The 27543-nt window shown below is 47.0% G+C and overlaps 1 protein-coding gene and 1 long non-coding RNA gene across 3 annotated transcripts; one reads left to right on the top strand and one right to left on the bottom strand.

Moving 5' to 3' along the window:
- Window positions 1-1501: 1501 nt before the first annotated feature.
- Window positions 1502-27337, top strand: FFAR4 (free fatty acid receptor 4). 2 transcript variants are annotated; one of them, XM_081553920.1, is made up of 3 exons: window positions 1502-2124; window positions 10552-10680; window positions 24896-27337. In XM_081553920.1, the coding sequence occupies exons 1-3, from the start codon at window positions 1558-1560 to the stop codon at window positions 25283-25285; spliced, it is 1086 nt and encodes a 361-aa protein (XP_081410046.1). In that variant the 5' UTR covers window positions 1502-1557; the 3' UTR covers window positions 25286-27337. The 2 variants fall into 2 exon arrangements, with proteins under 2 accessions (XP_081410046.1, XP_081410035.1); XM_081553909.1 differs by having other exon boundaries at window positions 1558-2124; window positions 10552-10700; window positions 24874-27337.
- Window positions 12201-18247, bottom strand: LOC145531475 (uncharacterized). Its single transcript, XR_014072469.1, has 4 exons — window positions 17781-18247; window positions 13570-13707; window positions 12669-12793; window positions 12201-12499 (listed from the first exon to the last, which is right to left on the bottom strand). It is a non-coding gene; the product is annotated as an uncharacterized LOC145531475 (long non-coding RNA).
- Window positions 27338-27543: the final 206 nt, after the last annotated feature.

Genomic DNA, 27543 nt, shown 5'->3' with positions numbered 1-27543 from the left:
CCACTCGAGTTCCCTTTACTTCAATCTCTTGCCCTTTTTGATCTGTGTCAGAAAGCAAACTGCTTCCCTTTTACTACCTGAATTTAGTCCAGGTTCAAGTTGAACATGCCCCACTGACATGCAATCTACCCTTCAGTTCAGAGGTCACATTGTCAACTCAGACCCCAAATGCCAGTGATAAGCAAACACAGATATGACCGCCCTCCCCCCCTCCTCCCCACCAAAGAGCACCTTATGCTACCGCACCAAATTCTTAATAAATACACAGATGATTACAAGATGGATGGGCCTGGTAGTATGGCAAAGGGGAAGAGAGTGAGGGTGTGGGTGGTGGGACGGTGTCTGGCAGGGAAGAGGTCACTGGGTCTAGGGCCATAAGCATACTTTCATTCTCTGTCTAATTTACTCTAACAGAAAACTAGACAACAGGGGTGTGACAGAAATGACTGGGTCAGGGGCTTTATTACTAACCAGGTGCCACTCTGGACAAGTCACTTTTTTTTTTTTGTGGCTGTACCATATGGTCTGTAGGATCTTAGTTCCCCAACCAGGGTTTGAACCTGTGCCCCCTGCTTTAGGAGCTCAGAGTCTTAACAACTAGACCACCGGGGAGGTCCCTGGACAAGTCACTTTGTGCTGTTCCTCAGTTTCTTCATCTGTAAGGGGACTGATTTGTTCCGTGTTTGTCAAATTGGGGTGCCAGAGGCACATTCACCACCTGTGTGTCACTTGGAGTGACCATCTTTCCTGGGTGCCAAGTTTATTCAATATATTTTTGGGCCCCACTCTTTTTACATGAAAGTATTTTATATCTTTGTTCAGAATGCAGAATTTACCTGGATTTCAATTATGGCAATTGATAATTGATAACGTTTCAGGAGCAATTACAGTGTGCCAAGTATAAATCTCTTTCTTTGATACTCACAATTACTCAATGGGATATTATTATCTCCATTTATAGATTTGAAAAAACTAGGGCAGAGAGATGAACTAATCTACCCAGTCACATGTTACTTAGCAATGATAAATGACTCCTCCCCACCCCCACAAAAAGATTTGGACCCATTGCAAGCTGCTTTGGGATTTATTCCCAGACCCGTGAGACTTCTCTGGTGAAGACTGAAAAGCACAGGACAGAATGATCTCGAGTTCAGCTCAAGCACTCCTAAATCAATTTTAACTACATCAGTGGATTAAGGTTGTCCTCCGGGTGCCCCCGGCGGATGAAAGGGGCTGGGGAGGCTTTGCGGGGTTTCTGGGGGTTCACTAGGTGGGGCTTCCGGGCCACTCGGGTGCTCCTACTTAGGCCGAGGGTGTCCTCTACCTAGACTGCCGCCTCCTTCACAGCCTGGTATTTCCATCCGGCGTCGCTGGCACTTCCTCGTTCCCGCGCGCCCCAGGCTTAGCTTGCAACGCCCAGCTCCGGCGCTGCTCAGGCGGGAGGGGGCCAGAGGGGAGATGTCGCAACCCTTTCCCTCCCTCTTTCCCCGCCTTGGCATTCAGTCACCTCCCAGATGAGCCCGCTCGCAGACGGCTGCGGGCCGCGGGGTGCCCGGCATGTCCCCTGAGTGCGCGCAGGCGGCGGGCACTGCGCCCGTGCGCAGCCTGGAGAGGGCCAACCGCACCCGTTTCCCGTTCTTTTCCGATGTCAAGGGCGACCACCGGCTGGTGCTGAACGCCGTAGAGACCGTGGTGCTGGCACTCATCTTTGTGGTGTCGCTGCTGGGCAACGTGTGCGCCTTGGTGCTGGTAGCGCGCCGACGGCGCCGCGGCACCGCCGCCAGCCTGGTGCTCAATCTTTTCTGCGCGGACCTGCTCTTCACCAGCTCCATCCCGCTCGTGCTGGTCGTGCGCTGGACGGAGGCCTGGCTCCTGGGCCCGGTTGCCTGCCACCTGCTCTTTTACATGATGACCCTGAGCGGCAGTGTCACCATCTTCACACTGGCGGCGGTCAGCTTGGAGCGCGTGGTGTGCATCGTGCGCGTGCAGCGTGGCGCGCGGGGCCCGGGGATGCGGGCGCGGGCAGCACTGCTCGCGTTGATCTGGGGCTACTCGGCGATCACGGCGCTGCCCCTCTGCATCTTCTTCCGCGTCCTCCCGCAGCGTTTACCCGGAGCTGATCAGGTGAGCGCCGCGGTGTGCGCGCCGGGCAGGTGTCCGGGAAGGGCTGGCAGGCAGGATGCGACGGAGACGGTGATCTGAGATGATCATTAACAAAAACAACAAAACAATAATAGGCCATTTGTCGCATTTAATAGTTGTGTCACCGTGCTCGGTACTGTTAAGTTTTATCTGTTAAATTTCACTATGAACCTACGATGTAGATTACATTAAACGCCCTCCAAAACGTTGTGAGTGGAGTCGCCAAAATGCTTGTAAAGTGCACTATTGAGAGGTTAATGGAGTAACGGGGGCTTAGCGGTTAGACAGACGGAACTTGGGAGACCTGGAATGACTGATCACATTACAGTAAATTCTGCTTTCTCGCAGTACTTATTATCACACGTATTTACAGATGAGGAAGCCAAGGTTCGCCGAGAGTGAATTGCTCAGAGTATCTCACCCTTAGTGCGAGGAGGAGCTGAGATCGTGCTCGGCAGATTCGGTGCGAGGTGAATGAGGGTCTTGCTTTGAGAATCGCGGGCACGTGTGTGTGGATCGGCCGGAGAGAAAGGGCCTTGGAGACCCAGAGACCCCAGACCTAGTGCTGCCTCTACAGGGGTTGTCACTTCCGCTCTGGAGCCTCAGTTTTTCCAACTGCAAGACGGAAGACTTAAACTAGACCGTGGGAGCTTACCCTGGGAGCTTTGGATGAAGAGTGATTTCAGAGTATCCCGGGCGCCCGAAATATTCCGAAGATTCCCGAGGCTGAGCCCCTGAGATTTACTCTGGGCGGCGCACCCAAAGATGCCATTAGGATCTTCGTGGGATCGAACAAAGCTTTTGCTTTGTTCACGACATTAGCTCGAGTCTGCTCCAGTCCCACGGTCCGGAATTGGGGGCGCAGGTCTGTTCTCCTTGCTGTCCTGCGGCGCGACTGCAGGCAGGGCTTGAGCGCGCGGAGATTCAGCCGGGACACCAGACCTGGACAGAGGCCCGCGATTCTGGCTGTTATCCCGGTGTTAGGTTCTGTGCGCCTCTTGGGGAGGGCCAGGGACAGAAGTCTGTGAGCCCCACGGGAAGGCGCCTGGGGGGCGGGGGTGGAGGGGGAGTACTATTTCAGGTACACTCCTACTTAACCGGCAAATGACACTAAAAAACGAGGCTCTTGTCACCTCCCAGCCGACAACCCAGACTAAACCTGCTTGCTGACGTGGACACAGGGGTTGTTTGAGTCAGAAGCCCTTCACACAGAAGCAGGACCTTCTGTGCCTTGCCACTCTGTATTTTACCCCAGGTATGGCATCTGTGGAGGCTGGACCCTCCACGGCCCTTCTGGAATGGCGGGAGTTTTACCAGAAGATGCCTCTGTGGAGATTGGTGTTGGGGTGACCTTCCTTCAGTCCCCTTTGGGGCTGGGCACACAGACCCCTCTTATTATTTTAATGCAGAAACACCACTTTGGTCTTAAGAGCCGTTGGAGAGGGAGAGAGTTTAGGGGTAGAAGATTAGGGATAGGTGAGCTGGCTGCAGGAGCCATGTTCCCCAAGGTGGAACTTGTGGAATTTGTGATGAAAACCTGGGACAGTCCTTTCCAGCCCTCCATCCTCTGTGTTTTCCCTACCTGCTCCACACCCCCAATACACACATACCCACACTTGCCAACAAACAGAAAACCCATGGTTCCTCAAGGGCTATGACCTGAACGTGTAGGAAACGTCTTATTTTATAAGCTTTGCAGTTAAAGGAATAAGTTGAGAAGAATGAGAATTGGAGTGGGGAGGAGGGAGGGGGGCCATTAAAAAAAAAGAAGGATCTAGTCTAGACTGAACTGAGACTCACATTTAAAATTAGCAAAGGCTTGTTTTCTCAATCCTCTACTCCCAACTTTCTGGCTCTGCCTGCCCCCTCCCACTTGGACACTAAATATGGAGGTTTTGGATGGGGGACATTTTCCTACCCAAACCACCAGCTCAGAGAACTAACTAAACCCAGGCACAGACTGGCTCCCTCCCCTCCAGGAGAACAGGCCAGGGAGACAGTGTTTTCTGCTTATCTGAGCTCCACCCCTGGTCAAACCCACTCCCCAGGAACGTGATTACCTTTGTCCCTTTGGGCAGTGGGTGCCCAGCAGTCAAAGTGATTAGACTCTTGCAAACTTAGATGAAATGGTAGACATTCTAGAAAATGCTAGATAATTTTGTGTTAGGAATGCAGATTTTGGAGTCAGATGTTCTGAGTTTGAATCCCATCCCTGCCATTTAGGAGCTGTGAGACAGAGACAAGTGGTCTCATCTCTCTTATACCTCACTTTCCTCATTTGCAAAATGGGCACAGTAGCAATATTACCCTTATTAACATCGTGGTGACTATGTTTAGTAAATGAACCAACACCTGGCACACATACAGTTAAGCGCTCAAGAGTTGCCAGCTATTATTAGTTTCCTTATCTTTGGTTATAAACATTTTAAACATTTTTCAAACAGTATAATTCTTCTGATTGCAATAAAATGAAAGACTGACATTTAAAAAAAAAAACAGCAAAAAAAACACTGCCATTTTAGGACAGTGGACACATCCTAGCAACTTAGCCATCTCAGCCAGGTCATCCCAGCCTATTCCAATAGAATTCCTGTCTGTGTGTTCTATGGTCCCAGTGGGGTGTGACCCTCATTGGCAGGTAGGGAGGACTGTCCACCCTGGTCAGAGTGTGCTGCCCATTTATTCTGCAAACATTTACTGAGCACCCCTCCCTCCTGCCCCCACCATGAGTCACATGACCAAGATAGTGTCCTCTCCAAGGAGGTGCATGGAGGTCACCCAGCTTCTGGTCTCAGACCCTGGCACAATTCAGTAACCTCACAGTAACCCCACGAGTTGGTGTTCTCCTGTTTATTTTCTGAAGGAGAAGATGCCTAAAGTCACAGAATGAACAAAGGATGGAACTGGAGGTTAGCCGGGGTCTGTCTGTCCCTCCAGGATCCTCTCCCATGAGTTCACACTTCCGGAGGAGCACTTGGTCGCACTGCTCTCTGCCCTGTCCCGGTTTCATTTCAGGCCAATAATGCCATCGTGTTTGTACTGCATGTGGATTGACTGAGGAGACAAGTTTGCTTGCTGCTGCTACTGCTGCTGCTGCTGCTAAGTCGCTTCAGTCGTGTCCGACTCTGTGCGACCCTATAGACGGCAGCCCACCAGGCTCTGCTGTCCCTGGGATTCTCCAGGCAAGAATACTGGAGTGGGTTGCTGTTTCCTTCTCCAGTGCATGAAAGGGAAAAGTGAAAGTGGAGTTGCTCAGTCGTGTCCGACTCTTAGCGACCCCATGGACTGTAGCCTACCAGGCTCCTCCATCCATGGGATTTTCCAGGCAAGAGTACTGGAGTGGGGTGCCATTGCCTTCTCCGCAAGTTTGCTTACGTTTGCTAATATTAAAGGATACTTTTAAGATACAGGAAAGTAAGTCCATTTCTTGCATGGGTATGTTCTTTCTTCTCAGCTGAGAAGCTGAGAGGAGCAGAGATATATAACTAGGATGCCTAGTTTCTTAAAACAACATTGAGGTCTTCCATCTTGTTTGAAGAGGTGGGGCAGGGAAAATTATTTACAAAGGGGTCCCCAAGGGTGTTCCAGGAAGAGTCATTAGAGAAGCTGACAGGAAACAGCTGAAATCAGGTGGCCTTTGCAGATGAGTCAGCCTGTGGGGGGAGGGGTCGGCACTTGAGCCGTGCTTGTAGATAGATGTCCCCCACTCTCAGGGGAGTCTTCCTGGAAAGCCATGAGTGACATGGGGGACTGAAGGGACTGGAGGGACATAACAGGCAGAAGAAACAGCCCCCATGATTGCATGAGATGGAGCTGGAAGGGTTTGTGGAGGCCAACTAGAGAAGGGCCGGGTACACACCCTGTAGGGCATCGAGACTTACAAGGTGAGAGATGACTGGGTCTTGGGGGGCAGTGAGAAAGAGCTTGTGGTGAGTTGGATAGCTGTTAAGGCAGAACCTAGGAGTTCCCTCTGAGTGGAGGGAGAAGAAGAAGGTGGAAGGGCAGCTCTCAGGATCTGACAGCTTGGAAAATGGAGGCTCTGTGCCTGGAGTCTATGATGCAGGAGGTGGAATCGTTGGGGTGTGACACTGGAGGCTAGGTGTGCCTGTGAAGCATCCTGTAGAGATGCTCTTGGGGTGGGGAGGCCAGTCTGGGGTTCAGCAGAAGACTGGGCTGGAAAGAGTAGATGGCAGCAGCAAAAAGCCACCATGGAAGTGGATGAGACTGCCAGGGGGAGATGGAGATTGGGATGGGAATACAGGTCACCCCCAAGCACACTTCACACCATTGTACCTGGCCTCCCATCTACATCCTTTCTGGTTGGGCCATGGAGCTCCAGCCTCCTCGTTCTCTTGGCCAAAGCCCCATCCTCACGGGCACAGTTGACACTACCCCTCCTGAATGCCGCTTTCTCGGTCACTCCACAATCCCATCACCTGTAGCTCTCTGGGTACTTCTGGTTCACTGATCTGTACTGAAGTTTCCTGGTGCTTTTCTCCCTCCCTCACTGCACCGCAGCCTCCTGGCCCATTCCCACTGTGGCCTCACAGTGGCTCAGCCACGGTGGCTTGAGTCAGCGAGTGGACAAATAGATCCCAGGGCACCGTCACCAGCTCAGCCAGCTCTGCTTGTGTAGCTCAGTAGGAAAGTAGACCCAGCGCTTTTGGTTTTCAAATTTCCTTGTTAAAATCAGAAAACATTTTAAATGGGCAGAAAAATTACAGAGAATATTCTAATACTCACGCCCCAACCTTCCAGATTTGACTGACTGCCAAACTCCTTCTACAAGTCACAGCCTATGAGAATACCTAGAAGCAAAATGACTTATGTCAAATGGACTTTCCCACAGAAACAAACTTATAACACCATGTTAGGTCTTGGACTGTGGGCCTGGTGCCTGTTCTCTTTTTTTGAAATGATGATAAATACTGCATTTAACCACCGATACCAAATAAAGCTTTCTAGAGAACATGTAATTAGTCATTTAGTTCACGCAAGCCACCCTCACTGTCTCTTAGTTCATGGATGAGGGTGCCTGGCAGAGTTCTTATCTTACTTCCTTACACACTCCTATCTGGAGTGAGAGCCACAAATCAAAAAGTCAAAGAGCATCTTCATAGGTGTCACGGAATTTGAGAGTCTTCCTGGGTTCGTTGTGTTTGTTGAAAAAAATAGCTGTTTAGGTTTCTAAACTATCATGGTAATTTGTGTTTCATATTTGCTCATCATTTCTCTTAAAAATAAACTTTTACTGCCATTTTTTCCCTCTTATAAAAGTCACATAGACACATTATAGAAAATTTAGAAAATTCACATAAGTCAAAAGAGTAAATATAACTTGAGTCCCACCTAGAAATAGACACTGTTAATTTTCTGGAGTGTATCTTTCCAGTCTTTTTTTTTTTTTCCCACACGCCTTTTTTAACGAGCACAAGAAAATATCGGAAGCATCATTGTGCTACAAATGCCCACTGAGTCACTCAGTGATGGGAAGCTTTTATCTGTCTTTTCTGAGCATTTCTTAAGATCTTTCACCTTCCAATCACTAAGCATCATTATTAGCAAAATATTAAAATTTACCTGGTATCATTTGTGCAAGAAAATATAAAGGAAAATTTCTCAATATTTTGAGTCATGGGGGTTTACATATTTGACATATACCATTTCTGTATCAAGTGTCTGTGTACTTGGGGGTTTTTTGGTCTTTTTTATTTTTAATTGGATTTCCAGTCTTTTCTATGCTTCTTTGTGTGGGTGTGTGGGTAGATACCTGTACATTCACACCTATACATTTTACTCAACAACATGAGGCTGATACAGGCATATTATTTAAAGATCTATATTTTTTCCCTAATTTAGAGGGAACACCTTGTTCTATCATTACACATTCTTCTACAAAATCTTTTTAAGCCTGGAGAAAGTAGGGCAGACATTCTGGACAGGGTTTTTGGAAAGAGTTTGGGGTCTCTTGGGGGTTTTAAGAAATGGTTCTAGGGTCATCTGTCTCTCTGTACATTTTCCCATCACAAGCGTAAGAATTAGAGACTAAGTCCCACTCAGGTCTGGAATCTCTTTCTCCTGATTGCTGCTTCAACATATCTGCTGATCTGTGTTGCCCACCGATGTATCCAGAGTGAGGGGTGCCTGGTGGGAGGAGTATAAGCAAAGGCTGTGTGGATTTCCCTAGAACCATGGTCACTGCACTGCCAATGTTCAGAAGACCCGTGAGAGATAGAGATTTCTTTCCAACTACCAAAATGTAGACAGCTCTAATAAACTTTCTTCCATCAGGTGTGCACAGTGGGGTGAGGATAGAATAACAAGTTTCTAAAATATCCAGTGCATTTGTGAGCCATCTGAATCAAATAGGAAAAAGATGCAACATTCTCACTCCAACTGCAACCCCCATCTCAAGGTACGAAGTGTTAGTCGCTCAGTCATGTCCGACTCTTTGCGACCCCATGGACTGTAGCCCTCCAGGATCCTCTGTCCATGGGACTTCCCAGGCAAGAATATTGGCGTGAGTTGCCATTTCCTTCTCCAGGGGATCTTCCTGACCCAGATATCAAACCCGGGTCTCCTGCATGGCAGGCAGATTCTTTACCATCTGAGCCACGGGGGAAGCCCATCTTAAGGCAAAAATATAACTAAATCATTCTTCCCTGCCTGACTTGCCTTAGAGTTGTCTTGGTAGATCCCTGGATATCCTTTATAACCACCCAGCTCTTTGGAGGTGATTAAAAAGGACTATATCTTTAGTGTTTTAGACTAATATTTTAGGAGAATGTTTCTAAGCCTTAGTTCCCTCCTCTGTGTATTTGGGAAAAATAACTATGCATTTTGAAAAAGGCTCTATTGAACATTCAATAAGATAATGTGTGTAAAGTGTTTCCTGGCCAAGAATAAATGCTCAGTGAATTTCAGATGTTACTATTTTCCGTTAATACTAAACAGGAAAAGGGGTGGTTATTTGATTGTATTTTGAGTTCAACCACGCAATTTTGATACACGTTAGAAAATGATAAAAATTCTGTGCCTTTGCTTAGTCTCCGTTGTTGTTGTTTAGTCACTAAGTCATGTCTAACTCTTTGTGACCCCATGGACTGTAGCCCTCCAGCCTCCTCTGTCCATGGGATTTCCCAGGCAAGAACACTGGAGTGGGCTGCCATTTCCTTCTTCAGGGGATCTTCCTGACTCAAAGACCAGTGTCTCCTGCATTGCAGGCAGCTTCTTTACCCCTGAGCCACCAGGGAACCCTTTTCTTAGACTAGCATTCAATAAATATTGGTCAAATGAATGAATGATGCTGTGGTTGATGATACTGCTTTTGGACAGTGGTTAAGATGCCTTGTCCACCAAAAATCAATAACGTGGTCTTTTTACAGAGAACGTGTTCTTTGAAATCTGTTCTATGTGTTTGAAAGTGTGTAGGGCTCTTGTCTTCTAAATAGTTTTGTCCTATAGTCAAGCAGATGCTGGAGATTTGTGTTTGGGAGGATAGATAGATAGATAGAAGTCTTTTCCTTAACCTATTTATTCATTGGAAGAAATTATTGTAGCAGCTCTTAGTAACTATCCAGTGAGTTCCCAACAGGTTTTGGGGTTTGTAGTTAGTGTCAAACATTTGAATTCAACACAACATAGTGATAGCAGCGAGGTCACAAACCTACACACTCTTCCATCCCATCTCAGTGGTTTTGTGTCTTTTAACTGGTGGCTGTGGCTGCACCTTCGCTCCAAGCCTGTTGGGTGCTTCCCTGCAAGAGAGGAACACAAGGACAGAGTTCCTGAGTCTGGGCTCCAGGGGTAAACCATGGCTGCCTTGATGCAGCTTGACACAGTTCAGACATTTGAACATCCCCAAATGAACACTTATTGCCCTAATGGAGAGTGTGTTGCCTTCAGCAGTGTGACTATACTGAAACTTCGCTCCTGGTTTTATATGTTTGCATGTAGCACATCTCTTCCAATCTATGTAAACTTTCAGGGGTCAGATTTTTCTCCTGTAAAATGAAGGATTTGGAAGAGAAGCCTCAATGGCTCTTTGCAGCTTAGTCCAAGGAAGTAGAAAGAGCATTGAATCCAGGATCATGCCTTTGGACATGATCCATGTGATGGAGCCATGATCCAAAGTCATGCCTAGGTCTCCCCAGCCTTTGGACTCTGAGGCCCATGTGCTTCCACTGGAGAATGGGAATAATAACCATGGTGATTCTGAGGGTTTGAGGCAAATGACTTACAGGTGCGGTTGTGTGGGCAGTGGAAGGGATTCTAGGGTTTCTTGTCATACCAGTTGTGTGACATCAAAACACAACAGTGTAACAGTGCCAGATAACCCCAACTGGGCTTGAGCTAAAGGCCAAATAAGAATCCCGCGTTAAATGACCTTCTCTTCCTTTTTGTATGTAGGAAATTCCGATTTGCACGCTGGTTTGGCCCAGTATTGGCGGAGAAATCACCTGGGATGTGTCATTTGCTATTTTCAACTTCTTGGTACCAGGACTGCTTATTGTGATCAGTTACTCCAAAATTTTACAGGTACGTTTGCTTCAAGCCCAGTGGCCGAACTTCACTCGGGTTCAGATGGAATCTTAGCATTTCTAGGTCAGAAGTTACCTTAGAATTCACACCAGCCCAATCCTGGCTCACTCCCCAGATCCATCCCTCTAAGGGACAAAAGTTTGGTATTTTTAAAAAGTTTTATCTTTGTGATTGTTATAATTATTGTTTTTGCTGATCACTAAGGTAATATAACTCATTATAAAAAATTAAAGACATAGAAATATGTAACACAGGTACTAAAAATCTTGTCCACCCCCTTTGTTGGCAGTTTAAAGAGTATTTTTTCAGGTTATATTTTATACATTTATATATATACATGCTTATATGCAATGTGAATATGTATATGTACATGTGTGTACATATAAACGTACATACACATATATGTATATATATATATACTGAACCATATAAAATGGTCAACTATTAAGTATCAACTATTTCTATGGTTCAACCATTTTATTTTCAGATTTGAGATAATGGTTTCTATTTTATAACTTCCTTTTTTTGATTAGGACTATGTCGTGACATCTTTCTGTATCAGTTCCTGGATCTCTGCCTCATTATTTGCAATGACTTCATGGTCCTCCATCATACAGATGTGATATAATTTATTTTATGAGCTTTCGGGTTGGGTTGTGTCCATTATTTCCCCATCACAAACAGTGATGTGGCAATAAAGAATGTACACTTTTAAAAACTTTTATTGAAGTACAGTATAAATACAGAAAGCATGCACACACAGCTCACAAACTGACCACACTCCCAGAAGCAGCTTCCAGAAGCTGAACATCACCAGAAGCTCCTCCTGTTTCTGTCCATTGCTACCCCTCATTTCCAGAGCTTGTGCCTTTCGTAAGTGCACTGAAACAGGAAATGATCTCCTCCTTCAAGTGTGACTATGTACAGGAACATAAGAAAGACCTGCCAGCCTGCTTCTTTCTTACCCTTTGAGGCAGCATATTTGCATGTGAGATGCTGGCCCAGGCAAAGGCGGCGTCTGCCTGTGTTCACACTCACTTTAGAAGGTTTAATACAAAACTTTGGCGTCCTCTCCAATGTTTACAGTTGTTGAATCTTGGTTTTATAGCATATAGTGGGTCATATGGTAAATGACCATATTGAAGTGGGGCCCTTAGGTCCTGCTTGCTGTCTGGCCACTTTTAGGGCCCTTTCTTTATAGCTAAAGGTCTGTGACCTGCTTAGAAGTTTAGAACCTCAAACCAAGCCATCCTCCATCTGAGTCTTGTAGTCCTTGGATTCTGTGTGAGACGACCACTATGTTCATCCCTAGGCTCTTCCCCACCAGTTGACTTGTGACCCATTTAAATGACGCCCCACCTGTGGCTTGTTCAAGGGTGTGAGGCAGATTCAAGCCTGGCACTGAGGTCTATATGTGCTTACAGTGGGAATCTGGCATGTATAAATGCTCTGTAAGCTTTAGTTACTATCATTATTATGTTAAAAGAAAAAAGCGAGGGAAAAAAGAGACATGTAGATTGAAGTTTTTTTAAGATTTATTTATTTACTTATTTTTGGCTGCACTGGGTCTTTGTTGCCGCGCTCCAGCTTTCTCTAGTTACAGTGAGTGGGGGCTACTGTTCGTTGTGGTGTGTGGGCTTCTCACAGAGGCGGCTTCTCTTGTTACAAAGCATGGGCTCTAGGCATGTGGGCTCCATAGTTGTGGAGCTTGGGCTTAGTTGTTCCACGGCACGTTGGATCTTCCAGGACCAGGGATCGAACTGGTGTCCCCTGCATTGGCAGGTGGACTCTTAACCACTAGACCATCAGGGAAGCCCTGTAGAATGAATGTATTAAAAAAAAAATTTTTAACAAGTGGTGTTTACATGTGTCAGGAACTCATCTACTCCTAACCGGAATTACTGGTGAGGAAACATAGGCACAGAGAAGTTAAGTAATTTATGAAAGCTCACACAGCTCATAAGCAGCCGTATCGTGACACAAACCTAGGCAGCCTGGTTCCAGAGTTCCAATACTTGAATTCTTCAGACATTTGTCAAGGATCTGCTCTGTGCGAAGTGTTGTTGTGGGGGTAGAGATTGATCAAGAGCAGGTCACAATCTAGAAGGAGCTTTAACACAAGAAAAGAAAGGGGGAGACACAAGAAAAGGTGTGTCCCCCTTTTCACTGCTATTCAATGCAGTGAAACCCACGGTGAGGCTTTGTGTGAAAACACTTTGCAAATGGTTAAAAGAGAAAAAAGAGGGAAAAAGAGGAGAAAAGCAAAGAGCTGTAAAAGACAAAAGGATGTAAAAGAAGGAGACCTGAAAGTGTTGTTTTAATAACCAGTCCTGAATCTGCCTCTTACTTGCTGTGTGGCCTCAGCAAGTTACTTACCTTCTCCAAACCTCAGTTCCCTCGTCTGCAAAATAATGATCAAAGGTCCAATAGTTTAAGATTTTTCTGAGATACATAGGAGTTACTCATGGTGCAACTGTGGTGAGTGTCACACCTGCCTGTAGCAGGGGATAAAGAAATTACTGCTGCTGCTGATTATTAGGCAAGGCTGCTCCTCTCATCCTCTCACAGCATGCTGGGAGGAGGTACCGCTGAGATTTTTGAGAGAATGAACAGCAGGGCCCAGATTTGGGGCCAGGCAGGAACTAGGATCTGGCGCTGGAGCAGGGCTGGTTGGTTGGCTAGGGGAGGTCTGGGCAGATGCTGGCAGGGGCATCCGTGTCTCCTGCTTGTGCGGCCCCACCTCTGAGCCCCGAAGAGGCCGAGAGGGCTCCAATCTGCCTCTTTTCACTTGTGCCTCACACTCCTCAGCCGCCTTCTGAAGAAGGATGACTTCTTCTCTGGAAAGGTTTCCCACCCCCTCCATCGTCTCCTCATGCCAGGGCTCACCTGGAAACATCCTTGAGCCCTGAGTAGTTGGGGGACGGGTCCTCTTATCCATCCACATGTAACTGCAATTCCAGACACTGTGCATAGAAACCCATGGCCAGCCTTCCGTTCTTCCCATCACAGATCCCAGGACGGCTCCTAGATGAATCAGATTGTCCGTTGTGACTCACAGTTATGAAACGGTGTTCCGAGCAATGAGTCAAAGATGTGATTTAGGTCCCATCACTTCCCTCACACGCAGGAAAGGCTAAAACTCTCTGCGCAAGGCCCTGTGTGATCTGCCCTTGCCTGCCCCTCTCGCCTGTCTTCCCCCCCACCCCCCATCTCCCTTGTGTCCTTGGGGCTGTTCCTCACATGTGCCAACACACTCTGCCTCAGGGCCTTTGCACCTGCCGCTTCCTCTCCTGGATCTCTACCCCCAGGCTTCTGTGTGGGCCACTCTCCCACTTCATTTAGGTCTCTGATCCAGAGACTCTTCTCCAGAGAGTCCCCCTCATTCTCTAGTCCTTTACCCTGATTTCTTTTCAAAGCACTTCCAACCATGTCATATTTCATTTGTGCATTTTTACTTGCTTGTCATCTGTCTTGCCCACTAGAATGCAAGCTCTCCAAAGGCAGAGACTTCATTTTGTTTACTGCCATAGTCCTGTGCTTAAAACAGAGCCTGGATTATTCATTGTAGGGGATCAATAAACCCTTACTGAATGAATAAGAAACAAACTTGGATCACCCTGAAAGGGCCAACAGCACCTTCTTCTTTGGGGCAGTGGGAAAACCACAGGACAAAGAGTCATAAGACACCGATTCTAGTCCAAGTTTTATTACTGCATGACCTTAGAAAAGTCACTTGATGAATGTGGGCCTTAGTTTCCTCTGGAGCCAAATGGGTCCCAGTGCATTGTCTAACACAATAAAATGAGAGTGCAGATATTATGTTTCGAATAGACTGCTTGACTTTAATATGAAAGAGGTAAAATGCGGTTTTGAAAATAACAACATTCATGCAAATATAAGACTTTCAGATAATTACTTTCCACTCCACTGGTAAAACTGACTATTGCCCCTTTCCCAGGAGGACTACGACATCTGTCCTCATTTTGCACCTGTGGGTAACTTGGAAGCAGGTGAGCTTCCAGGTGGAGAACCCGGGCAGAGCCTCCTAGCTTGCATCTCTCTCTCCCTCTGAAGATATTCATAACTGAGAGACACGGAATCAGCCTTTTTGCTGAGCTTTTTCTATCAAGCGTGTAACTCTGTAAAATCAGTTGAACATCAATATTAATTAGCTATATTTATAGAGACACAATTAGCATGTCATTTGGAGCCACAGGACAGGAGGACAGGTAACTTTCCCAGCAGCCCCACCTCACACCTGTCACTGCTTCTAACTCTTAACTCTGACTCAAGCACCATCTCGAGGCCTGAGAGGTGTTGTTCTTTTTTTTTTTTAATTAATTAATTTGGTTGTGCTGGGTCTTCATTACTGTGTGGGCTTTTCTCAAGTTTCAGACAGTGGGGGCTATTCTCCAGTTGCAGTGCACAGGCTTCTCATGATGGTGGCTTCTCTTGTTGTGAGTTCTAGGATGTGTGGGCTTCAGTAGTTGTGGCTCCCAGGTTCTAGAGCAGGGGCTCAATAGTTGCAGCACACGGGCTTGGTTGCTCTGCAGCATGTGGCATCTTCCTGGATCAGGATTGTATCTCCTGCATTGGCAGGCGGGTTCTTCCCCAGCGAGCCACCGGGGAAGTCCAAGGTGTCTGTTTCAAATCACCCTGACTTCTATTTCTCACAAGCAGTGAGAAGTGTTCTAAAATGTTCTCTAGAACTCCATGTGATGTTAAATGTTAGAAAGGGTTCCATGATCTTAGAAAATGCTGGATTAATCAAGGTTAAGTGGGCTTCTTTGCTGCAGGCCTTTTCAGAGCCTTTATTATGCTAACAAACTTTGAGAATCTCCAACTCCAGAACACAGTAGGCAGCACTGCTAAATCTGACTGCAGACTGCCTTTTCCCCACAGAGCTCTCTCTGGGCTGGTGCTCCCTGGACTCCCCTTTGAGAACAGCTGCTTTCAAGTCCTGCCTTGGGTTGCTGGCTTGCCCTGGCTGAGCATTGAGAGTAGGCTTCATCCAGGTTCTTCTTTTCCAGGGCTGCTCCCACTGCTCAGGGCAATGGCCTTTTCCACTCTCCACCTCCCTAGATTCCTCTTTCCTCCTGACTCAGGCGTGCTCTACATCTCCAGTGGCTTTTCCCAATCAGCAGTTTCCCAGGGTAATAGTCTCCAGGCCACTCCCCAGCGCCTTTGATCAAGCTGACCTTGCTCCCGGGTGGGGCTTGGTTTATACTGTCACCCAGTAACCGTCACCATGGCAAGATGAGACTCTTCCAGGATTTGTGGGGCAGCTTGTAGGTTTGTTGGTTCCCCTCCCTTCCCTCCTACACTCCCTGCACCGAACACTAGAGTGGAAGTGCAGAATGGGCAGGGTTCCCTTGCTTCTTGCTATGCATCCAGCACCTATAAGGGTGCTGGCCACAGAGTAGGGGCTTAATAAAATATATGTTGAAGAGAGAGTGAGTGTCTGGCCTGATGTTGGAAAACCTTTACCTACCTCAGGAGTTGGAAGAGAAAGGAAATCCCTTTCAGCTAAAGGTGAAGGTGTTAGGTAGTGAGCACATGGCCCTTCCTTTCCCCATGCCTGGCCCTCATTCCCGGCCCTCATTCCCTAGCTTCGGGGCCTGCTGCCCTGTGATGGAAGAAGAGGTGGGCCCTCTGGAAAGATGGAATCTGTTGTCTAATGATCAGGAGGGTGTGGATTGACCAAGCAACTCCCAGAGGAGACCCAAGGGGCTGGAGCTGAGTCAGTAGGAGTGACCGCCCCCACACTCAGCTGTCTGCAGCCCTCGTCTGGTGGTGTCGGGTGGGGAGAAGCTTCGCTCACTCATGGCCAGTGAATGCGAAGGCAGCAAGTCTCAGACAATTTAAAAGTGACTCTTCAAAGGACTGGGGGAAAACCCCAAGCCTATTGTCCTAGATGCGTAGTTCTCATATTTTAAAGATTGAGAAGCACCTGGGGAGTTAATGAACAATGCGCATTCCTGAGGCCACTTGGACCCACAGAATCAGTGTCTGAAGGGGGGTTCACATATGCGCATTGTATTAAGTGCCGGTGACCCTTATGGGGATGGCTGTGGGCCACGTTCCTGGGAGCTCTGTCCTCTGTTCTGGAAGCTGCAGGATGTCCCGGGCAGTGAAGAGCATTTCCCCTGAGGTGTGCTTCTCCACCTAGACTGTGAGGCCGTGAGCAAGTCACTTTACCTCTCAGAGCCTCATCTCCTGTCCCCAAAATAACAGAACATACCTGATAGGCTTGTTTTAAGGATTAATGTTAATCCTCAGAAGTTAATCGAGCATTGAAGTTGATCTAAAAGTACATCAAGCATTTGGTGCCAGTGACACTGTAAACCCTGAATGAAAGTTGGTTAGTCATGTCATCTAAAGTAGGGAAGGGAGCAGGGGAGGAGCCACATTTGATTATAATGGGCCCATTTTCCTTCTCGCTCCCTCAAAGCTGTGGGAACTGTGGATGGAAGGAAATGGTAGCATCAGTCGGTGCTAAAAAAAGAGCCAACCACACATTCACTTGGCTCATGAGTCAGTCTGTTTCGCTGTCTGCTCATAGTCATTGTCAGGCCCTTGCCAGAGCCCTGGACCACAGAAGCCACAGGGCTGCCCAACTCCCAGGGAGCTGCAGCCCGTGGGACTCAGAGGTAAGAATGATGCTTCAATATCTACCAGAGAATATGTGGCAGTGCCACGTGAGCACCTGAAACAAGGCGCTGCAGGATGCCAACGGGAGGTGAACCAGGATGTTCCCAGCATTAGAGCTTGGAGTTACAGGCTGGACAGGACTGCTACTGTTGGAGATATTAGAGGGTGGGAAGGAATTAGTTTAAGCATGAACAGACTGCCAAGGTTTGAAGTCCAGCTCTGCAGCTGCTTAGCTGGGTACTGTTGGGCAATCTCCTTAACCTCTTTGAGCCTCAGTTTCATCCTCTGTAAAATGGGGATCGTCAAAGTACATAAATCACAGAATCATTGGGAGAATTTAAAGAGATAAGTCAAGTGATATGCCCAGAGGCTTGGCACATAAGAAGTGCTCAATAAATATGAACTTTCATTTACATCATTCACTCAAAAAACTTCTACAGAATTACCTGGTGGTCCAGTGGTTACTCTGTGCTTTCACTGCCAAGGGCCCAGGTTCAATCCCTGGTCAGGGAACTAAGATCCCGCAAGCCACATGGTTTGGCAAAAAAAAAAAAAAATCTAAAAGACACTGTATCAAGGACTCCATCCCACTTGGCAGAGCAATGTGGACAGCACTAGCAATGAGGCTGCTGCTGGAATCATCCTTGTGTGCCCACCAGGCTGCACTTAGCCTACTCAGGAGTGGTACCATTTTGCCTGCAGCCCTTCCACTTGTCCTTGGGCAGCTGTTACCCTCCCAGGTCTATCATCCAGGATCTTAGATTAACCAGCTTTCACCTGAACACATATTCTAATTTTGATTCTACACAGCACCTTCCAGCTTGGATGTGCCAACGTGACTTCTAGCATGTGGGTCTGAGACGGTGGGTCACATCTCCTGAACAACAGCCCCACTGCAGAGCACAAGAGCCAGGAGGAAGGCAGCCCCGTTGGAGCCATTTATGATATCACTAATGATATCACTAATCTTCAGGTCAACTGAGCTAGATTTTCCCAGATGGTGGCTTTAGCCATTTAGCATCAGTGGAGTGAACTTCAACAAGCTACTCAAATTTCTTGAGATTCAGTTTCCTCATCTCTGAAGTGAAGATAATAATAATAATAGTACAAATCCAAAGAGCAGTTGTAAAGATGAAATGTGATAATTTATAAAATAAATGCATAGTACAGTGCCTGGCACAAAGGGAGCCTTCCATAAAGCTTGGTGATCACAATTCCTGCTATTCATGGTGGGAAGGAAGGGGTTCTGTCCATTCAGTGTCTGTTGCCCAGACCAAAACTACTGCACAGAAGCAATTGCATGTAACCATAAGACAATTAAAATGGCTATCCTTTAGCTGAGGAGGGCCACAATCCACTCCACTATTCTTGCCTAGAGAATCCCATGGACAGAGGAGACTGGCGGGCTACAGTGCACAGAGTTTCACAGTCAGACACGACTGAAGTGACTTAGCATGGCACAGCATGTCCTTTAGCTAGTTAGAAGCATTCTAAAGAGACTATTTTAAGCCATTCAGATCTTAGAGTTAATCTGGCCCCAAATTTGAATGAATCTAATTACTTTCTAATTGTTTCACTTCCTGAGATTCAAGAATCTTAGGGCAATGGTCCTAGGAAGGCCAGGGCAGAGCTAACGATAAGACTTTCGGCTATTAAAATGTCCAGACATGTAAGCACTCTTTGTGTGGCCAGAAGACTGCTCCTGCAGGAAAAGCAGAAGGACACAGGGCCAGACTAAGCAAAGGAAAGTTAGCAAGCACCACAAATGTGGTAAGACATTCAGGGTTGGATCTCTTCCCTAGGACAGAGGTCGTAGACTAGAACAGAGCATGTCAGGCTAGTAGGTCCAGGGCTCCACTGAGCTAACTCTGCACCAGCCTACCCCCCACTCCCACCCCCAGCCTCTGCTCTCAACCCCCACCTCTTGGCACCCCTAAAGCTGAGCAAATGATACAGGAGGGCAGGCCTCCTGCTTTCTGGCTGTACTTAGAGGGCAACTAGAAATAGGTGGAAGGGCAGGACACTGTAAGTATGCCCAGGGCAGCCTGGGCCTGAGCACTGGGCTCTTTAGAACCTCTGGAGAGGTCAGGCCAGCCCACCACCCTGTGCCTGGAAGACACAGTTAAACAGCAGCCCACCTCCTCTCTCAGGAACTCAGGTTCTGCAGGGTTTTTGCTCTCTGACATGAATAGTTTCACAGCTCCTGTTTTCAAAGTACTTTGGCTAAATCTTCTCTCAGGGGCCTGTTGCCCCACCTGTTGAATGAAGGTTTGGGTAGGCCTTGGCTACTCAGAGTGTGGTCCTTGCCAAGTCAGAATCTACATTTAAACAAAGTGGTGCTGAAGGCCTCACTAGCTCCAATACTCTGGTTCTGAGATGTTATGAAACATTTGTCTGTTCCAAAAATACTAGTTTTACATGGGACAGTGGGGTGAAAAGACATGCAGGGCTTTATTTTAATCTGGTCAGCTTGCCTTAGTTGATGGACCATTTCCACATGCAAGGCTGCCCACTGTCAACCAGTAACCAGCCCTCTGACCAACACTGAAGCAATACCCTCTAACTGAACAGACCAGACTGGACAGAAGACCCAGACAGCAGTGCCTGCAAGGGCTCCTGACAGAAGAGTCCAGAATACCCTTCTGAATCCATATCACCAGAGTAGCCTGCTTGCCTGCAATCCCTCTGCTCTAAAGCTGACCCTTCTCGTTAGTACAAAATATTAGAGATCCTTGCAGTTCCACTCTTGGGAATGTATTCTACTGATATGTGCATCTGGTGTGCAAAGATATGTACAAGGATATTAATCCTACCTGTTGTCATCTCTCACCTGGGGGTACAAACAGGAAATGGTTTCAGTTTTCCAACACATGTCACTAGCAGTGATCTGACCAGTTCCTCTTTCTACTGGGAGGAGGAATCTTTTAAGAACACCTCAATATGATTTCAGAACTTTCTAGTCACTTTTTTGGATATGCCTGCTTGTTTCAAACAATGTATCTGAGGGCCAGTTTAAAGCTTCCCCATCTCTAGAGCACAAAACGGGAACTGGGGGGTGGGTGTGTGGAAGGGGGAGGGAAGGGCTGTTCTGTCAGTGACTCCCATCTCCCTCACAGACAAGGAACCTGCCTGCTTGCCCGTGTGAGGGGACTGCCTCTCTCTGCTGGCGGATTCCTCTGGTCTCCATATAGCTGCTGGTGGTGCCAACAGACCTTCATGATTGGGAGATGGTTCCCAAACAGCTTGTACCTTTGAGTACATACTGATTTTATATAATCAATTACTTAACACTTTCAAAAAAAGAAATAACGGGAGAGAATGTATCTTTATCTGTTTGGGCTGACATAACGGCTGCACTTTGCTGGAGCAGCCGTGAAGAAATACCCCACGTCCAAGGTAAGAGAAACCCAAGTAAGACGGTAGGTGTTGCAAGAGGGCATCAGAGGGCAGACACACTGAAGGTAAAATTACAGAAAACTAGCTAATCTGATCACATGGACCACAGCCTTGTCTATCTCAATGAAACTAAGTCATGCCGTGTGGGGCCACCCAAGACGGATGGGTCATGGTGGAGAGGTCTGACAGAATGTGGTCCACTGGAGAAGGGCATGGCAAACCACTTCAGTATTCTTGCCTTGAGAACCCCATGAACAGTATGAAAAGGCAAAAAGATAGGACACTGAAAGATAAACTCCCCAGGTTAGTAAGTGCCCAATATGCTACTGGAGATCAGTGGAGAAATAACTCCAGAAAGAATGATGGGATGGAGCCAAAGCAAAAACAATACCAAGCTGTGGATGTGACTGGTGATAGAAGCAAGGTCCGATGCTGTAAAGAGCAATATTGCATAGGAACCTGGAATGTTAGGTCCATGAATCAAGGCAAATTGGAAGTGGTCAAACAGGAGATGGCAAGAGTGAACGTCAACATTCTAGGAATCAGCGAACTAAGATGGACTGGAATGGGTGAATTTAACTCAGATGACCATTATATCTACTACTGTGGGCAAGAATCCCTTAGAAGAAATGGAGTAGCCATCATGGTCAACAAAAGAGTCCGAAAGGCAGTACTTGGATGCAATCTCAAAAACGACAGAATGATCTCTGTTCGTTTCCAAGGCAAACCATTCAATATCACAGTAATCCAAGTCTATGCCCCGACTAGTAACGCTGAAGAAACTGAAGTTGAATGGTTCTATGAAGACCTACAAGACCTTCTAGAACTAACACCCAAAAAAGATGTCCTTTTCATTATGTGGGACTGGAATGCAAAAGTAGGAAGTCAGGAAACACCTGGCGTAACAGGCAAATTTGGCCTTGGAGTACAGAATGAAGCAGGGCAAAGGCTAATAGAGTTTTGCCACGAGAATGCACTAGTCATAGCAAACACCCCCTTCCAACAACACAAGAGAAGACTCTACACATGGACATCACCAGATGGTCAACACCGAAATCAGACTGATTATATTCTTTGCAGCCAAAGATGGAGAAGCTCTATACAGTCAGCAAAAACAAGACCAGGAGCAGACTGTGGCTCAGATCATGAACTCTTTATTGCCAAATTCAGACTGAAATTGAAGAAAGTAGGGAAAACCACTAGTCCATTCAGGTATGACCTAGATCAAATCCCTTATGAGTATACAGTAGAAGTGACAAATAGATTTAAGGGACTAGATCTGATAGACAGAGTGCCTGATGAACTATGGACAGAGGTTCATGACATTGTACAGGAGACAGGGATCAAGACAATCCCCATGGAAAAGAATGCAAAAAAGCAAAATGGCTGTCTGAGGAGGCCTTACAGATAGCTGGGAAGAGAAGAGAAGCGAAAAGCAAAGGAGAAAAGGGAAGATATTCCCATCTGAATGCAGAGTTCCAAAGAATAGCAAGGAGAGATAAGAAAGCCTTCCTCAGCGATCAATGCAAAGAAATAGAGGAAAACAACAGATTGGGAAAGACTAGAGATCTCTTCAAGAAAATGAGAGATACCAAAGGAACATTTCATGCAAAGATGGGCTCGATAAAGGACAGAAATGGTATGGACCTAACAGAAGCAGAAGATAGTAAGAAGAGGTGGCAAGAATACACAGAAGAACTGTACAAAAAAGATCTTCACGACCCAGATAATCACGATGGTGTGATCACTCACCTAGAGCCAGACATCCTGGAATGTGAAGTCAAGTGGGCCTTAGAAAGCATCACTATGAACAAAGCTAGTGGAGGTGATGGAATTCCAGTTGAGCTATTTCAAATCCTCAAAGATGATGCTGTGAAAGTGCTGCACTCGATATGCCAGCAAATTTGGAAAACTCAGCAGTGGCCACAGGACTGGAAAAGGTCAGTTTTCATTCCAATCCCTAAGAAAGGCAATGCCAAAGAATGCTCAAACTACTGCATAATTGCATTCATCTCACATGCTAGTAAAGTAATGCTCAAAATTCTCCAAGCCAGGCTTCAGCAATACATGAATCGTGAACTTCCAGATGTTCAAGCTGGTTTTAGAAAAGGCAGAGGAACCAGAGATCAAATTGCCAATATCCGCTGGATCATCGAAAAAGCAAGAGAGTTCCAGAAAAACATCTATTTTTGCTTTATCGACTATGCCAAAGCCTTTGACTATGTGGATCAGAATAAACTGTGGAAAATTCTGAAAGAGATGGGAATACCAGACCATCTGACCTGTCTCTTGAGAAACCTGTATGCAGGTCAGGAAGCAACAGTTAGAACTGGGCATGGAACAACAGACAGGTACCAAATAAGAAAAGGAGTACGTCAAGCCTGTATCTTGTCACCCTGCTTATTTAACTTATATGCAGAGTACATCATGAGAAACACTGGGCTGGAAGAAACACAAGCTGGAATCAAGATTGCCAGGAGAAATATCAATAACCTCAGATATGCAGATGACACCACCCTTATGGCAGAAAGTGAAGAAGAACTAAAGAGTCTCTTGATGAAAGTGAAAGAGGAGAGTGAAAAAGTTGGCTTAAAGCTCAACGTTCAGAAAACTAAGATCATGGCATCTGGTCCCATCACTTCATGGGAAATAGATGGGGAAACAGTGGAAACAGTGTCAGACTTTATTTTTTGGGGCTCCAAAATCACTGCTGATGGTGATTGCAGCCATGAAATTAAAAGATGCTTACTTCTTGGAAGGAAGGTTATGGCCAACCTAGATAGCATATTTAAAAGCAGAGACATTACTTTGCCAACAAAAGTCCGTCTAGTCAAGGCTATGGTTTTTCCAGTAGTCATGTATGGATGTGAGAGTTGGACATTGAAGATAGCTGAGTGCTGCAGAATTGATGCTTTTGAACTGTGGTGTTGGAGAAGACTCTTGAGAGTCCCTTGGACTGCAACGAGATCCAATCAATCCATCCTAAAGGAGATCAATCCTGGGTGTTCATTGGAAGGACTGATGTTGAAGCTGAAACTCCAATATTTTGGCCACCTCATGCAAAGAGTTGACTCATTGGAAAAGACCCTAATGCTTGATAGGATTGTGGGCAGGAGGAGAAGGGGACAACAGAGGATGAGATGGTTGGATGGCATCACTGACTCGATGGACATGGGTTTGGGTAGACTCAGGGAGTTGGTGATGGACAGAGAGGCCTGGCGTGCTGCAATTCATGGGGTCGCAAAGAGTCGGACATGACTGAGTGACTGAACTGAGCTGAATAAAATACCATTCAGACTGGGTGGCTTATAAACAATACCCTTCAACCCCCACCAAATGTATTTTTCATTTCTGGAGGCTGGAAGTCCAAGGTCAGAATCCAACATGGTGGGTTCCTGATGAGAGCACTCTTCTGGGTTGCAGACTGACTTCTCTCTGTCTTCACAGGGTGGAAGGGCCGAAGGAGCACTCTGGGGCCTCTCATAAGGGCACTAATCCCCTTGATGAGGGCTTCTTCCCTTAACCTAATTGGGGCAGCTCCTAATAACAGCTCCTCATAACATAGCCTTGGGGGTTAGGTTTCAACACATGGACTTGGTGGGGTCACATTCAGACCACTGTAGTGTGCTTCTGTGAATGATCACACATCTCTCTTCCAGACCTTCCCATTCTGGCTTTCCCAGGTGAGGCTAGTGGTGAAGAACCTGGTTGCCAATGCAGGAGATGTAAAAGACGTGGGTTCCATCCCTGGATTGGAAAATCCCCTGGAGAAGGGCATGGCAACCCACTCCAGTATTCTTGCCTGGAGAATCTCTGTGGACAGAGGAGCCTGGTGGGCTACAGTCCATAGGGTTGCAAAGAGTCGGACATGACTGAAGTGACTTAGCACAGCACACACAGTACATCAACACTATTTGCAACATGGATTTACTTCAGCCTTATTCTCAGGAGGCCAGCTGCCCCGTTTCTCCAGAGCATCCTTAGTGCGGGACGAGAGTCAGGCCTCTGAGGAGGGAGCCCTCTCCGCACAAAGCTCTAAAGCCAAACATTCCCAGTGCGGCAAGGATGGCAGAGGCCAGCTCCTGGGGCTTCTCTGGTCCTGGAGCAATACCCGCTGATGTCCTGCCATAAACCGCGGCTCTGACTCTGTTTTGTGTTCCTGCAGATCACGAAGGCATCCAGGAAGAGGCTAACGATGAGCCTGGCCTATTCAGAGAGCCACCAGCTGCGCGTGTCCCAGCAGGACGTCCGGCTCTTCCGCACCCTCTTCCTGCTCATGATCTCTTTCTTCATCATGTGGAGCCCCATCATCATCACCATCCTCCTCATCCTGATCCAGAACTTCAGGCAGAACCTGGTCATCTGGCCGTCCCTCTTCTTCTGGGTGATGGCCTTCACGTTTGCCAACGCGGCCGTCAACCCCATTCTCTACAACATGTCCCTGTTTAGGAACGAATGGAGGAGGTTTTTTCACTGCTGCTTCTTCTCGGAAAAGGGAGCCATGTTGACAGACACGTCTGTCAGGAGAAATGATCTGTCTGTTATTTCCAGCTAGTTCATTTTTCTCTACAGGCATCTACGTGTTCCTCTCTGGCCAGCCGTGGTGTGTTTGCAAAGGGAGATTGTTTCCACGACCCTCAGCACCAGGGTACCTGCTGTCAGAAAATGTAACCTATGCAAATGCCCATTTTCAGCACCGGTAAATTAAGGGGTGATCATTCGGTATAACAGTTTTATCCTGTATAGAAGGATTTGCTGTGGGTTCCTTTTCAATGTGAACTTCTTTGGTGTGGAATATGATTAAATGTATTAATTTTTGTTTGTGACTATTCAGCAATCTCATCTCTTATACGTAAAGCCACGCTCTGTGGGTTTCTGAAGCGAGGCTTGGACTCAGGACTCAGTCTTCTCCTCCAAAGAGTCACAGCCACCCTCGCCCCCCACCCTGGACTTGCAAGGTCGCAGGATCACTCATCAGTGTGAAGAGTGCTTGAGGAATTTCCAAGGAACAAGAATTTAATTTCCGAGGAATTAAAGTGACTTTGTTCATCATTGATAAAGACATACATGGACCCCGTTAGGAGAAGCTTTGTCGTGAAGTCACAGAGGAGGTCGGATGACTCCAAACATTCGAAAGTCAGAGCAGGAGTGACTCCCTTCATTGATCCACCTGTCAGATGCCTCTTAAGCACGTGCTGTGGTCGGTGTTCTTGGTGGTGGGAATACAGCAGTGAACCAGACTGCCACGGACTGTGTCCTCATGGAGCTCACTTACCTTCCAGATGGGGCAGAGAAACACCAAACATGTCAATAGATCATATAGTGTTACAGAGTGAATTAACATTATGAAGAAAATGGGACAGTGATGACAATTTAGATGGAGTGTTGGAGGGTCTGGGAAGACCTTTCTGAGGGGTGATACTTGAGCCAAAAGGGCAAACCACAAGAAGGAACCAGTCATGTGAATCCGGGGAATGAGGCTTTGCAGACGGAGCAGACCCTGGTGCTGGTGCAAAGAGGCTTGTGTGCTTGTGGGACAGAAAGACCGGCGTGAACAAAGCAAACTATTGACTGAGCCTCCTCTAGGCCAGGCCCTGTCTTTGAAACCAGAACAGAGGGATGCTCTGCTGGAGGCCATCAACGGAGACGAGAGGGGTTACAGGGCTGGCTTATACCGGGCTAGGGAGGCTGCCATTGGAATTTGTTCTGTGTTCAGTGGGCAACCACTGGAGATTTGCATTTGGATGCCGATATGACCTGCTATTTGTTTTTAAATATTACTCTGGTTGCCCTGTTCAGGAAATGCACTTTGTGGAGCAAGAATGAAAATGGACACCAGTTAGGCAGCTGCCAAAGTAAAGAAGGAAGATGGGGAATGACATCTGGAGGTGGATGACATCACTGTTGTTGTTCAGTCATGTTCAACTCTTCACGACCCCATGGACTACAGCACGCCAGGCTACCCTGTCCCTCACCATCTTCTGGACATCAGTGGGGGATTGTGAGAAATTATCTTGGGCATACTTTGGGAAGGCAGAGCAGACATGATTTATTGATTGACAGGGTACAGAATGTGAAGGAAAGAGAGGATTCAACAGAGACTCCTGACAGCCATGGGATGGAGGGCAGGCAGCAAAAATGGGGAAGGCTAGGAGGATGAGAGGTAGAAGAACCAAGAGTTTCATTTGGGGCATGTGCATGTGAAACCTCAGTGAGAACCAAATGGAGAGCCAGTAGGTGGATGCAGGGCTGTAGGGCACAGGCCTGAAGATCAGGCCTGAAGATCAGTGTTGGGAGTCATCAGACAGTGTTTGTAGATCTGTGGTTTTATGAAATAAAGAGAGAAGAAACCAGAGCCAGAGAGAACCCAGGGACATGCCAGCACTTGGAAGCTGGGAGAATGGCTGGAACAGTAACTCGGGGCCTGGTGCATAGTACAAGAGCAACCAATCTTTGTCACCGAGGAAGTCGGAGCCAGTAGTTGTCTTTGCTGGTGGAATTTCTTGAGCAGCTCACTTTCGAAGTAAGATTTATCACAAGCTTGAGGACAAGAGGATAGGGATCCTTCGTTCATCTTTAGTTAATAAATTTGGTCAATTAAAGTTGCCTTCTGAAGCGATGTGTGACTGTCTTACAGGTCTCTGGGGTAACAGCCACTGCTGAAGAGCCCAGCTCTGGCAGACCCTTTCTGGTGAATGACAGGCAGAGCTCTCCTGTGCATGTTCCCCTGCCTCCTCCCCCTTTGGTGGAAGAACAAAGCACAGTGATTCAGGGCCCTGGGAGCCTCATGGCCCCTTGATATGGCAGCACCCA

This window comes from Giraffa tippelskirchi, chromosome 2, assembly GCF_054371585.1.
Source record: "Giraffa tippelskirchi isolate mGirTip1 chromosome 2, T2T-mGirTip1v1.2.pri, whole genome shotgun sequence".
NCBI lineage: Eukaryota > Metazoa > Chordata > Mammalia > Artiodactyla > Giraffidae > Giraffa > Giraffa tippelskirchi.
Note: the sequence above shows the minus strand (reverse complement) of the source record. Positions and strands in the feature narration are given on the sequence as shown.

Coding starts and splice junctions, on each gene's coding strand:
- FFAR4 (XM_081553909.1), top strand. CDS start 1,558: ATGTCCCCTGAGTGCGCGCAGGCGGCGGGCACTGCGCCCGTGCGCAGC. Junction 2,125..10,551: donor GTTTACCCGGAGCTGATCAG/GTGAGCGCCGCG, acceptor TTTTGTATGTAG/GAAATTCCGATTTGCACGCT. Junction 10,701..24,873: donor GTACGTTTGCTTCAAGCCCA/GTGGCCGAACTT, acceptor ACCGCGGCTCTG/ACTCTGTTTTGTGTTCCTGC.